At 44.1% G+C, this 15,788-nt stretch overlaps 1 protein-coding gene across 1 annotated transcript in view; it reads right to left on the reverse strand.

Annotated features, from left to right (window-relative positions):
- RPS6KA1 (ribosomal protein S6 kinase A1) overlaps nt 1-15,788 on the reverse strand; it is a 93,075-nt gene that overhangs the window by 41,982 nt on the left and 35,305 nt on the right. Inside the window, 1 exon segment of the mRNA XM_081202746.1 lies at nt 5,606-5,699. Within this exon segment, the coding sequence (XP_081058872.1) occupies nt 5,606-5,699 (94 nt within the window).

Genomic DNA, 15,788 nt, shown 5'->3' on the forward strand with positions numbered 1-15,788 from the left:
GAATATAGGGGCATCCTATTCCATAATAATAATGTTACTATTTATACCCCAACCATCTGACTGGGTTGCCCCAGCCACTCTGGGCGGCTTTCAATATATATAAAAACATAATAAAACATTAAACATTAAGAAAACTTCCCTATTTAGGGCTACCTTCAGATGGCTCAGGGGTTGGATAATTCCATACCCTCCAACATTTCTCTGATAAAAATAGGGACGTCCTAAGGAAAAGGGGGACATTTCAGGATCAAATCAGAAACCAGGACAGCTTCTGTAAAAGTGGGACTGTCCCTGGGGACACTTGGAGGGTCTATAATTTGTTGAGGGCAGGGGCTGTGTGCTGGTGATGGGCAGAGCCAGATAGGATGATGGGTGGAACTAGAGGCAGGGAAAGTGTTGTAGATTAACAAATTGGGAAGAAAGGTCACCCTGACTTTAATTTTCGCTGTGGCTACAACAGAGCAGAATTCCCAAATCTAGGCAGACCTGCACAGGAGTAGGAATGGAAGATACAGTGGTACCTCGGGTTAAGTACTTAATTCGTTCTGGAGGTCCGTTCTTAACCTGAAACTGTTCTTAACCTGAAGCACCACTTTAGCTAATGGAGCCTCCTGCTGCTGCCACGCCGCCGGAGCACAATCTCTGTTCTCATCCTGAGGCAAAGTTCTTAACCTGAAGCACTATTTCTGGGTTAGTGGAGTCTGTAACCTGAAGCGTACCACTGTATATATTTTTCAGTTTGCTTTAAATGGTAAAACTTACCTAATTTGCACTTCTCAAAACAATATGCAAACCAAAACACAGCCATCCTTTGAAATTTTCCATTTTTTCTTATGTTCTGGACTCCCACTTGAGTGCTTTTTTGTATGTGAATTTTATTTATATGTTTTCTTTTCCAAAAGAAAAGAATTGTTGTATAAGAATGGAAATTGATACGAGTGTATAACAGAAAATCCCACTTGAGTGCTTTGACTGCAGTTGCTTTGCTACTGCTTACTGATAAACTCTCTGCAGTAATACAATACCAGCATGGAAAAAGAATTTTGGTTTGAGCCCTAGACAGACCAAATGCCTGACTGCTTCTCTGCAAGCTACAAACTCTGTCCAAATTCACTCTCCTCTCCCACCCGCTACACCTTTGCAGGTTGTGTGAAATAGCTGTTGCGCTTCCTTAGCAGCTTGCTAGGCTAACACACACAAGCACCAGTTGATTGGGAGATGTTCTGATCTCCCAGCAGAGTTGTGGATCTGCAGAGAGAGAAAGGCAAGCCAGCCATTCTCCTGTACAGAAATCAAATGCATCCTGTAGAAGGTGGCTAAATCAGTATTGGTTACAACCAGAGCACGGATCAGAATTTCATAAACAGGAAGCTGCCGGTGTGATAAAAGCTGCTTCAAAACAGCAGCTGTCTCTTGCACTATGCACTAGAAGTGGGCTTCTGGCCTCACTCTGAAGGCTATATATAAAAAGCCTGCACGTGCAGATCATAACACACACAAATAATAGAATCAAATAAATGTTGGTCTCATTGTGGTGTTAACCCAAATGGAGTGCCTTCTTCCATACAAACATGCTCACATTTGCCAAGGCCTCTTAGGGCTTCCTTGACATCTAGAAATCACAGAATGACACCACAGGATCCTGGTTATGGAATGCCCTCCCCAAGGAGATTCCCCTGGCACCCGTATTCAGGCTAGAATACAATATTGTATTCTCCAGGGTGTTTTAAACAAATGAAGCTGCCTTATGTCAGACTCAGACCATAACTTCATGTACCTAAAAACTTTAGCATGCAAAACATGTGTTTTGTCATTGAGCTACAGTCCTTCCCCACAAAATGCCTGCAAAATGTCTGCACAGGACATACAAGGTCAGACCTTTGGGTCCATGTAGCTCAGTACTGTCTGCACTAACTGGCAGCAGCACTCAAGAATTTCAGAAGATGCCCTACCCACAGATGCCAGGGACTGAACCTTCTGCTTGCCCCCTTCACTCACCCTCCAACAACTCGGTTTTTTGCATCCTGTCCAGTGGGCTGCTGGGGGAGAAACAGGTGGCTCTGGCCAGGGGCCCAGGCTCCTCCCACCCACATGACAATTAGACCAAGGGCCACAGGCAGCCTTTGAGCCAGAGACCTACCCCCCGCCGCTGTTTCATAACATGGATGGCAAAGTATGGCATTCCCAGTATGGAGAAAGTAAGCCTTGCTGTGGATAGTCAGAGATGTACTTCCACCTCCTTATGTGTGCACTGAGGCTACTTCCTCCTAGGTTCTGGGAAGAGGTTGGCCACTACAGCCTCAATATGTGGCTATGCCAAACACTGATGTGTAGAGATAGACATGTGTGTGCATGCATGCACAGGTAGGGAAGCCACAAGAGCCAAACATGCACAGTTATTGCAGGCACACCCTACTGTTCCCTACGCAGGCATTTTTATGGCTCACAGTCCTGGAAAATGAATAGCATAAAGCTGTACCCAGAGCTGCATTCAGAGTTATAGCCATTAAAACATGGGGAGCGAGCAAAAATGTGACATCTCATTTGTAATCAATTTGGACAATTATCATTTCATATTAGGGGATGGGTGGGCAAGGCAAGCCTCCAGACAATATGAAACTGCTCAGTGAGACAGAATTACTGCTGTATTGTGAAAGGTCAATAAAAGATTGAAGGAGAACTTAAGAACTTGTGAGAAAATGCTTACACGGAGCAGACACACACATCTGGCTCCCTTGCGTGCTTTGATACACTTTTATTGTGTACATAAGTGCTGCAAGCACAGACTTGTGCTGACACCATTTTCTTCTGGAAAATGATAAGAGCTGTGTTTAGGCGCAACCAGCACACTTGGCACAGTTCACAGCGGTAGCTTTCAAACTTTCAACCTTCAGGGAACACTGTCAGTTATTGCAACATACTGGGGTTCCTCAGAAGAGGGCTTAGAGGAGTACACTGGAGCAAAACAGTTCTTTGGCCAAAATTTCATTGTCCCCTCATGTCAGTGCACTGAGCACATCCCTCAAAACAGGTCTCTGGCATAAGAGCACTACAGAGGAAGATCAGCAGAGATAAACAAGTTCTCTTTCAGGGAATGTTGCCCACTGTTATTTAAACATTTTGACCGAAGAGGAAATGGCTGATAAGGCACCAAGAAATCTCAAGGTTCCCCGGAACAGAGTTTCTAAATCAGCAGCCTGAAAGAATAATAGAAGAAAAAAAACCACCCAAGGAAATAACCCAGAGAGGTTGGGGGTGGTGGCAAAAGCCAGGATCGATAACCAGTTTGGGAGATGCCTTAGAAAGCTGTGTTGAAGAATCTGAATTTAAAAATTAGCCTCAGATTCTCACACCCTCTGCACATTTAAAGCCTTTTATTTCTATTTTTGGAGAAGTGTGTGTTAGTACAACCTAGATTTCTTTCTTTCTTTCTTTCTTTCTTTCTTTCTTTCTTTCTTTCTTTCTTTCTTTCCTTCCTTCCTTCCTTCCTTCCTTCCTTCCTTCCTTCCTTCCTTTCTTTCTTTCTTTCTTTCTTTCTTTCCTTCCTTTCTTTCTTTCTTTCTTTCTTTCTTTCTCTCTCTCTCTCTCTCTCTCTCTCTCTCTCTCTCTCTCTCTCTCTCTCTCTCTTTCTTTCTTTCTAAACTACAAAAGAAACCAGAGATTGAAATACCCTACTTACGCCTAATTTATTTTGTATTGCATGTACAAGTAAATATTTAAACACCTGCCATGATCACTTACCTAAATCGCTTATTAATAAGGAAAGGTGTAGAAAATTATTGCAGCTGGGTGGCTTTTTGGCCCGGTGGGCGACATCGTTCACTCTTCACCACTGTGGCAGGTCAACTTTGACAGGTGGGAGGGACCATCTACTAGGGAAGGGCGATAATAGCTTTTCAACGTCGCGGTGTATCGCAAGCCAAACACTGTGGTTTGGTGACATACCACAATGTTGAAAAAACAAGATGCATTGGCCCCTGCCTGCGAGACACTGGGTGAAACTGCCCCAGCTCTCACCTTGAGAGCTGAGGCAGTTTCACCCAGGTGTTTGCAGGTTGGGACAAGGCAGCTTGTTTGCACAGCTCAGTTGGGGATCGGGAAAGTTCCCCCTCTCCATCTGAGACAGCCCCCAGTGCTCTCCCCGCATGCCCATGAGCAGGCAGAGCATCGTGGGCTCCTTTAACTGCTCACTGCAGGGAGCATCAGGTATGGGGCAGGTGACATGTTCCATTAAAGGGGTCTGTGGGCCAGACCTCTTCCCCACCTCTTCTTACACTAACACTGGTTGGACAAAATAAAAAAATTCCTTCCTGTAGCACCTTAAAGACCAACTAAGTTAGTTCTTGGTATAAGCTTTCGTGTGCATGCACACTTCTTCAGATACACTGAAACAGAAGTTGCCAGATCCTTCTATATATAGAGAAGGTGGGGAGGGGTATTACTCAGAAGGGTGGTGGGAATCGGAGATTGGCAGATAGCTGAGATGAGCCTGATGAGCCTGTTGACGACTCTTAACGACTGTAATAGGTCTTACAGGAAAAGGCAAGGGGTGGGAAGGTGAGAAATGGTATAGTCATGTATAATGAGATAAGAATCCAATGTCTCTGTTCAGACCAGGTCTCTCCATTGTTTTAAGTTTGGTAATGAGTTGCAATTCAGCAGCTTCTCTTTCCAGTCTATTTCTGAAATTCCTTTGTAGTAAAACAGCTACTTTGAGATCTTGTATAGAATGTCCTGGGAGATTGAAGTGTTCTCCTACTGGTTTCTCTGTTTTGTGATTCTTGATGTCAGATTTATGTCCGTTTATTCTTTAGAACTAACTTAGTTGGTCTTTAAGGTGCTACAGGAAGGAATTTTTTTATTTTGACTATGGCAGACCAACACAGCTACGCATCTGTAACTGGTTGGACAAGAAGAGATACAAAATGGGCAAGGCAATCTCTTAATCTCAAGCTCTTTCAGCAGGGATGAGGAGTGGAGTCTCTTTAGATGCAGTTGGATGGGGCTGGTGGGAGTTGGGAGTCCAACAACATCTGGAGGGCCACAGCTTCCCCATCTCTGCCTTAGATAAAGTCAAAACTCTGGCCATGAATGGGTCGGGTGGGTGTGGAGAGGGTTTGAATTGTTCTGGCCAACAGTAAAGCCGTCCTACAGACAACCACACAACACAGGTTCACAAATGAACAAAAGGTGGTTATTTATGTCTCAATCTCTCATTACAAGGAAGATAAAGTTGTCACAGGAAGGAAACCCTCTTCCGGAAGGTGTGAAGTCCAGGAGGCTGCAAATAGACACTGCCAGTTGCTAAAGAGGAATTTGGCAGTGTGTGGATGCCTCATAAAAATGAGAAAATCAATTTAGGGGTGGAAGTTGCTGACCCGAGCTAAGGGAAAACAGGGGTACGTTCCATGGAAGTGCATTGGGTCTTTCGCCGTGAGCCCCAAGTTAACTGACAAAGGCAGGATTTTTAAAAAGACACATTAAATTTGTCCCTTCCTCCTCCTAAATTTGGCTGTTAACCTCCATGATCCATAGTAACACACAAGCAGAAGCTGGACCATTAGGGCAAATGGGGCACTGTTCTATCAACTGCACGCCTACTTACAACCAGTCCGCGGGTGGCTCTGCCTGTCATTGCCTCTGGCTCCAGCGAGTGCTTGTCTCCCTGCAAGCTAATGTGCTCATGTCCTATGAGAAACCTGCAAGCAGGACATAAGCACATTAGCACACTTCCTGCTGGTGCTCCCCAGCAATCTCTGTTCAGAGGTAGGCTGCCTCTGACGCTGGAGGTAGGACATAGCCATAATGACTAGCCACCATGATAGTCTTATCTTTCATGAAATTATCTAAACCCTGTTTAAAGCCAACCAAGCTGGTGGCTATCACTACATCTCATGTGAGCAAATCCCGAAGCTTAATTTTCTGCTGTATGGCATAGGAATGGGGTTTGTGAGTCCTCCCCCCCCAACCCGCAGGAGACTAATCCAGTAAGTTAAGGGATGGTAAAGCCACAAGACTGAGTTTCAGGTTAGCAAATAACTGCAGCAGGAAATAAGAAGCCCTCTGCCTCAACCACACTCTTGCTCTTCTGTTTCATTTTAAACATTTAGATTCCAGACTCCTTCACATTCCACACCTCTGGTGTATTTCTAGGGTGTGCAAAAAAGAAAGAAAGAAAAGAAGAAAGGTCAGAAACCTCAGCCGGTTTCGTTATATATGCAACAGAATAAGGTGGCAGAATAGACTGTACCACTTCACACCGTAGTGGGGTGGTCATATTTGCACATGCTCCCCTTTAAGTGGAAATTCATCCCAGCTCTTTTTCCTCCCTATTGTGCTGCTTTTCTATTTTCAGTAAAGTTTTGTTTGTTTGTTTTGTTTTTAAAGAAAGAGCATTCACAGGAACCCACCTTAGAAGCTACAAGCTGAAGTGGTGCAGCCCATTCTATCACCCCGGTCCCACCTCATTTACCTGCATGTACAGCTCAGGCCAGTGTCTGTACTTGCTGGTAGGATTAAGCAAAGTGCTTTTGTGGTTTAATGCGGAATGAGTTCTCAGAGTTGTAAAATTCCTTGTGCCTCCTGCAACAAGAGACACATAATTTGCATTTGCACTTCCCATTTGCTGGGACTGACTCTGGCACTTTTGGGCACTAAGAGTTACAAACACAGTGCTCAGGTACCTCCTGCAAGGAGAGCCGACAGGAAGCAGCAGCATCTTGCCCGTGGGGCTGCCCTACTGAATCATGGGGGCCACATATCAGAGGCAAAACACCTGCTGTTCATATCCCCAACCTGAAGTTCAATCCCCAACACAGAAAGATCAGGTAAGCAGGTTCTAGGAAAGACCCTTTGCCTGAGACCCTGAGGAGTCACTGCCGATCAATGTAGACAATATGGACAAATGGTCTGAAGTGGTATATGACAGATTCCTATATTTCCAAGCAATGCTCAAAAACTGTCAAGGACAGATGCTTTCCTATGCCTAGAAACATGAGTTTACATTCAGATCAGGGCGGGGGGGGGGACCTTTGGTCCTCCAGATGTTGTTGGACTACAGCTCCCATCATGCTCAATGTCTGGCCATGCCGGCTGGGGTTGAAGGGAGCTGGAGCCTAATGAGATCTGGAGGACCACAAGTTCCCCGCTTGTGAGCAATGGCTTCTCTGCAGGTTAGGATCCCAGCAAAAAACAAACAAATTCCCCATGTGCTTTCCATGCAAGTTGTACTAACTGCACAAGCCTGAAGGGGGCATGATAACTCTGTGGAACAAAGGCAGGTGGGGGGGGGCAGGGGAAATAGAGTCAACTATTTCCAATGCAAGTCCTAACAGTCCTCCATTATTCCCTGTTTAAACAGCCATGGATGCTTGACGTTGAAAGGACAGAAGCCAGAGACAGCAGCAGCAGTGAGAAAATGAGTAATCTGACACTCACAGGGAAGCACAAAAGAGATAGGTTGACTAAGTCAGCTTTGTGAAAAGTGTGGATTTTAGGAGCAGTTAACACGCTGGTCTACACTGCACTCCCCCAAAAGATGGTCTTTCATTTTGGTTACACAATATGCTTGAATTAGTGCCCATTACAGTCCTGCAGAGGCCACCCCAACACCAGAGGGAAAAGTGGGTGGTACCATCAATGCTCCAACAATATCCGTCCCAAAGAAAAGAGTTTGAACATTTACTTGTCTTTTTCTTTTCTTTTCTTTTCTTTTCTTTCTTTCTTTCTTTTTTTTTTGCACACTTGCACTTCAGTGCAAGAATTAAAAGTTGACAAATGGTAAGTGGTAGCTGTTGAAAAAATAAGTGTTGGGGGGAAAAGGGACTGTACCGCAGAACATATGATAGGAGAGGTGCCAGAGACCAATGCAAGTAAACACTCTGTTCATGGACTGGAAATGGAAGTGGACTGAACTGAACCTCCCACTTCCTTTAAGCAGTTGTGGTCAACCGCAGGACTGGGGGCCAAATGCAGCCTCCAGCTCTCTCTGTCCAGCCTTTGGTAGTCTCCCCAGGCAACACCCCTCACTGGTCCACTCCTGAGTGCTTTTGCTTGGCTGGAATGTGTCCTTGAAATGCTTCTTGTTTGCCTGGCTGGAGGAAAGAGAGCGTGTATGTCCATGTGCAAGAGAAAGAGAAAGAGAAAAGGAGCAGAAACAATTCACTTTTGCATGGCTGGGGTGTAGCCGATTCTACAATGGTAGGAGACACACCTATTGCTCCCCACAGTTCTGCGTCTGGTGCTGCCTATCACAGGCATGTGACCTCCAGAAGGTTTTCCCATGCGGAAATGGAGCCCTCAGGCTGAAATTTTTTTCCCTACCTCTGCTTTTTAACTTTAACAAGAGTCCTATGAATTCTGGACAGGTAAAAAGCAGTGCTGCAACCAGAACATGCTGGCGTGAATTAGGCTTTGCCAGTCCAGTCAGTTGTGCAAAAGGCTGGCATTAATTGCCCTTAAATATAGCACAAAGCAGGTGGGTTTTTTTAATGATTGCCCTTCCACCCATGTATTTAGCCATTCTTGTTTTATCTGTAAGTTGTCTTGAACCCTATCAGGGGAAAAGGTGGGGTATAAATCAATTAATATATACTAAGAATAATCTTAAGAGATGGAAGGACAAAACACAGGAAATACCAGAATGCAACAACTGGACAGCAATGTCACCTGGATTTTCCTCCCCCCCCCCCGCTAGTTAAATAGCAGCTCTCAAATAGAAGCACTCAAAGATCTTCAAAGGTGTTTTGATGCCGGAGGGAGGAAGCCCAAGTGGTTAAAACATTTAATAAGCTAAATAATTGACAATTTGCAGCTCTAATGGTAACTCCCAAAACTGCTGCCTGAGGAAAGTTATGTATGCCAACCCCAATGAAACAAAAGCTGCAAGGGGAAAATAAAAAGGAGTACCGCTGCCACAGTCTCTCCCAGTGAGGTCACTGAAACAGCCAAGGTACAGTACCTGCTTTAAAACAAAGCCCTGCCTGTTTCTCCATCCAAGACCAGAAGTATTCTCCAAGCCCAACCTAGAGACACAGCAGCATCCTGTTTCAGATAGAGGCCTGTCATGCATGTACAATGCAAGACTGAGACATTTTTTTCACTCCCCAAGGAACTGAAATCTACCATTAGGAATATCCCACTGACTATATAACAATTTAAGTGATGGGAGCCCTCTTGAATCCTGGAGTAATTCACCTGCATACGTCAGGTTGCTGCTGCTGTTGCTGCTGCTGCTGCTGCTGCTGCTGCTGCTGCTGCTGCTGCTACTACTACTACTACTACTACTACTACTAGGTTGTATTCAACATTACTTATATTCAGATTAAACGCACTGAACTGAATGGGTATGACTAGTGTACATCAATTAATTTCAGTCAGTCTACTCTGGGTAGAACTTAGTTGGAGACAACCTATTATTATTAATTAGTAGATTTCTACAAGCATTTTAAAATACAATATTAAATCATTAAAGCAAGTAACACTTAAGAGAACAGGGTGGGTCCAAAATACAGTGGCACCTCGGGTTAAGAACTTAATTTGTTCTGGAAGTCCGTTCTTAACTTGAAACTGTTCTTAACCTGAAGCACCACTTTAGCTAATGGGGCCTCCTGCTGCTGCTGCACCGCTGGAGCACGATTTCTGTTCTCATCCTGAAGCAAAGTTCTTAACCTGAGGTACTATTTCTGGGTTAGCAGAGTCTGTAACCTGAAGCGTCTGTAACCTGAAACATATGTAACCCGAGGTACCACTGTATGTATCTCAAAGGTCAGGGTAAAAGGCGCATTTTCAGAATACAGTACAACAAAAAGTACACAGTGAAGGTGCCAGATGCACCTCTGTGGGCAAGAAATAACATAGCTGAGGGGTTTCCACAGAGAAAGTTCCCTCTCCACAGTAAGAAGCAGGAAGGATAAGTATTTCACTAAAAAGTGTTATCCAAGAGTTTTTGTTTGCAGAGGACAACAGGAGGGATAAGCTATCTTTAGCTTATGGATGCCACTTTTCTTTTTAAAACTAGAATTCCCAGTGGCCCACTGATGTGTTTTTAAATGGATATGCAGGATCTCTTAGCAATAAAGCCATATGTCGTCTTGTGCTCTGTGATCCCAAGCAGGGTTTTAAAAGCAGAATTTCCAACTGCAATGATTCCCCATCAGATGCACAGCTGAATGAACACAAAGCGTACTTTGCTCCTGGTTTACATTCTGCATCAGTGGTGGTTTCTCCATAGGAGTCAGTAGTTCTTATCACAGAATCATAGAGTTGGAAGCAACTCTCAAGGGTCATCTGGTCAGAACCCTCTGCAATATCTACTATACAGCAGTGATTCATTGATGAATCTGCCATAACCCAGTAACTAACAGGAACACGGAAAAGGATTCCTTTAAGGATATAGGCAAGGATGTGATGAAGCATTAACTGCCCAAAGGTACAGCAAGCAGAGATTCTGGCCAAAAAGAAGAATATGGTTTGATATGGTTTGGACAGTTAACTGAGTGCATTCTACCCTTACATAATTTGCATACATGCTATTCCTGACATGTTAAGTGCTTCATAAGCACATATGTCTAACATGTGAAATCTACCCGACACACAATGCCCATTTTACAAATTGCACACTATCAGCTTTCCAACTGCACACAATTTTTCCCAACTCCTTATTTTGTGTCCAACTGCACACGAGAAACAACAACTCCAAACCCTTTATCCCTTTGCTTAAGGGCAAGTCGTGCTTTGCTGGATTAGAGCAGCATAGTTTGCGCTAGTCCAGAACTCTTTGCAAGGAGCCCTGAAGCCAGCAGATCCTGGGCCACCTCTCAGCCTCCCTTCAACCCACACCTGAGCTACAGAAAGTATCCTCAAACTGGTATGCAGCTGTGGCCGCAGACGGGATTACGGAATCATGTGCATGTATGCAGATATGGAATGTGACAGCAGAGTCATATTCCAGCCCATAAAAGAAATCTGGTGCCTTGATGGCTGCAACAAAAGTGGCTGGCCACCACATATTGAGAAACCATGCACTAAAAGGTTTCTGGTAGTACTTTTTAATTGTGCTCATCACTGAACAGACAAGCTTGAAAACCTGACGGCAGCATGTCTAAGAATTAGAGACCAGGGGGCAAACACAGTCATCATGCAATTTAGATGCTAAAAGCTTAGGAAGTTGCCTTCCATCGGAGCAGACTATTTGTCTCCTCTGATGGGCAGAGGGTCTCAGGCAGAAGTTTTTTTCTGCTCCTTGAAGAAATAAAAAAAAAGACTGGAGATGCTGGGGGCTGAACTGGGACCTTGTCCATATAATGCAGGTGTATGCTCTCGCTCTCTCTAAGCTATAAAATAAAATAAATTCCTTCCAGTAGCACCTTAGAGACCAACTAAGTCTGTTATTGGTACAGTGGTACCTCAGGTTACATACGCTTCAGGTTACATATGCTTCAGGTTACAGACTCCGCTAACCCAGAAATAGTGCTTCAGGTTAAGAACTTTGCTTCAGGATGAGAACAGAAATTGTGCTCCGGTGGCACGGCAGCAGCACGAGGCCCCATTAGCTAAAGTGGTGCTTCAGGTTAAGAACAATTTCAGGTTAAGTATGGACCTCCGGAACAAATTAAGTTCTTAACCAGAGGTACCACTGTATGAGCTTTCGTGTGCATGCTCACTTCTTGCTCATACCAATAACAAACTTAGTTGGTCTCTAAGGTGTTACTGGAAGGATTTTTTTTTATTCTGTTTCGACTACGGCAGACCAACACAGCTACCTACCATAGGCTAACTCTCTAAGCTATGGTATCTCCCCATAAGCTCATCTCACTGATACTCAATATTTAAAATGGGCAGTGCCGGAACAGCAGAGGTGTGGCAGGTACAAAAGGTAAATGAAGATGGTACTGGTTTTTTTCCTTTTTGGCAGAGGAGAAGCAGGATGGGTTTGGAGAGTGGCCCAACCATTGGCACATTGTGTTTTCCAGGGCCAAATAACCCTACAAGCTTGACCTTAGACATCCAGAAACTTAAGGCAGCTTTAAGTGCAGAGGCAGACATATAGGGAGGCCTTGCTGGTGTTAAGCATGAGAGACAAGCCATGCATGGCCAACAGCAGCTTCTGCACAAGGACAGGCCACATCCTATGTTGCACCCCCCCCAAGCATGGACATTTACAGATGCTAGAATGGGGGGGGGGACAGTGATTTGGTTTGTAGCACTGAAAAGTTAACTCATGCATCTAAAATCTGTTTCTTTCTTTGAAATGTAGTTCTCTGACATCTTCTCCATAAACAGAGGGGTGTCAGGGATTCATCCTCCACCACCTTTCCATGACCCTTTTGTAAAGATACATCACACTTTTGAAAGTATTTCTATTATAATTTAACTTTATAAACAGGGACATCGGATATAATTCCCCCCCCCAAAAAATAGACCCACATCCCACTCTGTGCTTGCTTTGTCCAAGGAAAAATGGCCATTACATAAATTAGTGACAACTACAAACAAATATTAGGCAGGCTTATCGAAATCAATGTTTTAGCTTCATTTACTAAATACAAGTAAAATAGACATGCTAAAATGATATCATGCCCTAGGACAGAAAATTTCCCCGTGCAAACTGAAACTTTTCTGATGCAGGTTGCCACATCACCACTTATTATTCTTTGGGGCTATGGCTTTAATTGTTTTTGTTCTGTCCTCTTTTATCCACATTTGCTTTTTAAACTCATTTCGTCATATAGCAGTACGTGTACTTGTAATGCAATAAAATGAAACATGTAAACCACAACATCAAAAAGAAACTTTATGCTCCCAGCACGTTTATGAATTTCACATGTAAGGAAATGTAACAGTGAAGGCACTTATGATGTCAGGTTGATTAATTAAAGCGCACACAGGCCCCATCTACAATATACATTTAAAGCATTATCACACCACTTTAAAAAATTGTCATGGCTTCCCCAAAGAACCCAGGTCCTGGGACCTGTAGTTTGCTAAGGGTGCTGAGAGCTGTTAGGACATCCTATTCCTTGCACAGAGCTACAATTCCAAGAGTTCCATGGGAAGAATTGTTTGTTGAACTACTCTGGAAATTGTAGCTCTGTGAGGGCAATAGGGATCTTCTCTCAGCACCTTTGAAAGAACTACAATTCCCAGGATTCTTTGGGGGAAGCCTTGACTGTTTAAAGTGATATGGTGGTGTTTTAAATAGGGTCAAAGTGTAGGAGTCCCAGGCTTCCAGTTCAATATTCATGAACTTCATTTTAGTAATCCATACAACAATCTTGGAAGGTAGGCCAGTATTATTCCCATGTCAGAGACTGGAGGAGCACTGAGGTTAAGACACAAAAGTTTGCCTAAAGCCACCTAATGAGTTTGGGTTAGGGCAATAATCTAAAGGAGAGTCTTCCTGACTTCTAGCACTAATGTTATTTCAAGCTGTACACTGCCAAACTAGGAAAGCTTCATTGCCCACCACAACCCAGCAAGTGAGGGAGATTAGAAGAGAGGCACAACACAAGGGGAAAAGGAGACACTCAACACTGAACGGTGAAGGAAGGAGTCACCTTTCCAAGAAGGAAGGGGACACCATTCCAAGCAAGAATATCCTTCCTTGCAGATGTAAAGAACCTTCCAACACATAATCCATGCTGCAGCTGCACTTAAAAAAAAAAAAGCAGTGCAAGAAAGCAAATAGATGCAAAGGTCGATATTTTTGTTCAGCCACCGCCCTGTATACACAGCACCAACTATGGCAGATTTTCGAAGACAGAAGACTCCTCAGAGCAACCACATTTGCTTCTGTCAAAATCTATCATCACTATCACCTTCTACTGGTGACTGAACCCAGGAGACAGAATTAACGGTTTATCGTTATCTATCTCATAAAAATAATCATCACAGCACAAACCTTTACATGTCTACTTGGAAGCAAGTCTTAGGGTGTTCAGTGGGGCTTACCCCCTAGCAAACATATCTAGGATTGCTGCCTCACTGAGGATGGAGCCAGAAAGATGGTAGTGAGGGTTCGCCAAAAGCAGCCAATTCTTATACTAACCTGCATTATGTTCAACACACAATAAGCGGGCCGCAATCCACTGTTACGTTCATCATATTTTAGACTTCACCAACGCTTGCAAGCTTAAGCGTGTCCAACTTTGCCAAGCCATGGCCATAATTTTTCACATAGCGCAGATACCATCTGTGGAACTCATGATTACGAGGTGTAAGCATGCTTAACCTTCCTAAAGCTTTTAAAACAACAGTCACTCTATAACTAAAAACAGGATTACTGAAAACAAAAATCATTAAGGCCGGGTACATTTCCCTCTCATGCTTGAGGCTGTTGCTGAACTTGGAAGGGCTCAAGAAAACACAACAGGAAACAGCATGTTCTAATATTACCCTGTAATTCTGCAAGAATATATTACATCTCATCCCTTGGTTAACACACAAGCGTGATGTAATAACTGTCAAAAACATTTGGGAAGGAACAAGCCAACCTCAGGCAGGAGATACAGCTTGCCTCCAAAGCAACTATGCTCAGGGAAAGTTTATGTAGTAGCAACAGCCAAAAAGAGACCAGAGTTAGAAACTGTGGGAGAACAGGTTCTTCATTAGATGCACCATCAGCCAAAACCAGAACAGGTTTTGCAGTATTAGCTGCTTTTATTTAAGACGAGTATATAGAAGGACAGAGCTATACGACTTACTTGCAAAGCTGTAGCCACTATAAATAATGTAAGAAGAGCCCGCTGGAATCAGGCCAATAGCCCATCTAGTCCAGCATCCTGTTCTCACAGTGGCCAACCAGATGACTGTGAGAAGCCTATGAGCAGGACCTGGTGGATGAGCACTCACCCCTCCTGCAGTTTCCATAACTGGTATTCAGAAGCATTACTGCCTTCAACTGTGGAGGCAGTAGGGGAGCAAAGCCATAACGGCTAGTGTTATGTACTGAAGTTCTCACCCTGGGCCAGCAGGGGGATACTGTAGATAGTTTTCACTCAGGTCCACATATGCAAATAAGGGATTGAAAGTGACGTTCAGTGATTGGATAGTTACAGAATGGTTACTGTTGCGTTCTAGTGGAGCTCTATATAAGCAGGCTGGCTGAACCCTTCAGTTCAGTTCTGTTCTGGCCTGTGAATAAACAAGAGCTGTTTGAAGAATCACTGTGTCATCTGATATGTTCACCCACAACTTAACACTGGCGATGAAGGTGGGATCGATGGACAACAGAGCACAGCCAGATGTGGCCACCGTCTGAGCGGAGCTGAATCTTTGAGCTGAAACACTGAGCAAAATCAAAGAGCAGAACCAATTCAGAGCTGACTGTTCTGGCTAGAGCACTGTGTTCTATCCATCACCTCCACATCGGCATCGGAACCATGGCTTCACAACTTAACAGCTACCAATAGCCCTCTCCTCCATGGTACCTTCCAACTCTGAAGACAATGTAAAAAAAATAAACTTGTGCATCAGGGTCCTTGTGCCCCAAATAGCAAGACTTAAGTGATCCGTAAGTTGAATTAAAATCAACAGGACACACATGAAATTGTGATTATCAGCTTGTCCTGTTAGGCCAGACAACATGCAACGGGGCGGGGTGTGTGTGTGCAGGGTGGGGCTGGGGGCTGGCAAAAGAAGCAGAATTGCCATGCTAAGTTGCACCCCTGACCTACACATGTTCATTTGAAGGTTTGCATGCAACTGAACATGCCTGTGGTTCTCTTTGCACAACCGGGAATCCTGAGCTGTACACATTTATAAATCCATGTGTGTAAGTAGGAGGTGGA

The sequence above is a fragment of the Podarcis bocagei genome (genome assembly GCF_964188305.1).
Source record: "Podarcis bocagei genome assembly, chromosome: 7".
Taxonomy (NCBI): Eukaryota; Metazoa; Chordata; class Lepidosauria; order Squamata; family Lacertidae; genus Podarcis; species Podarcis bocagei.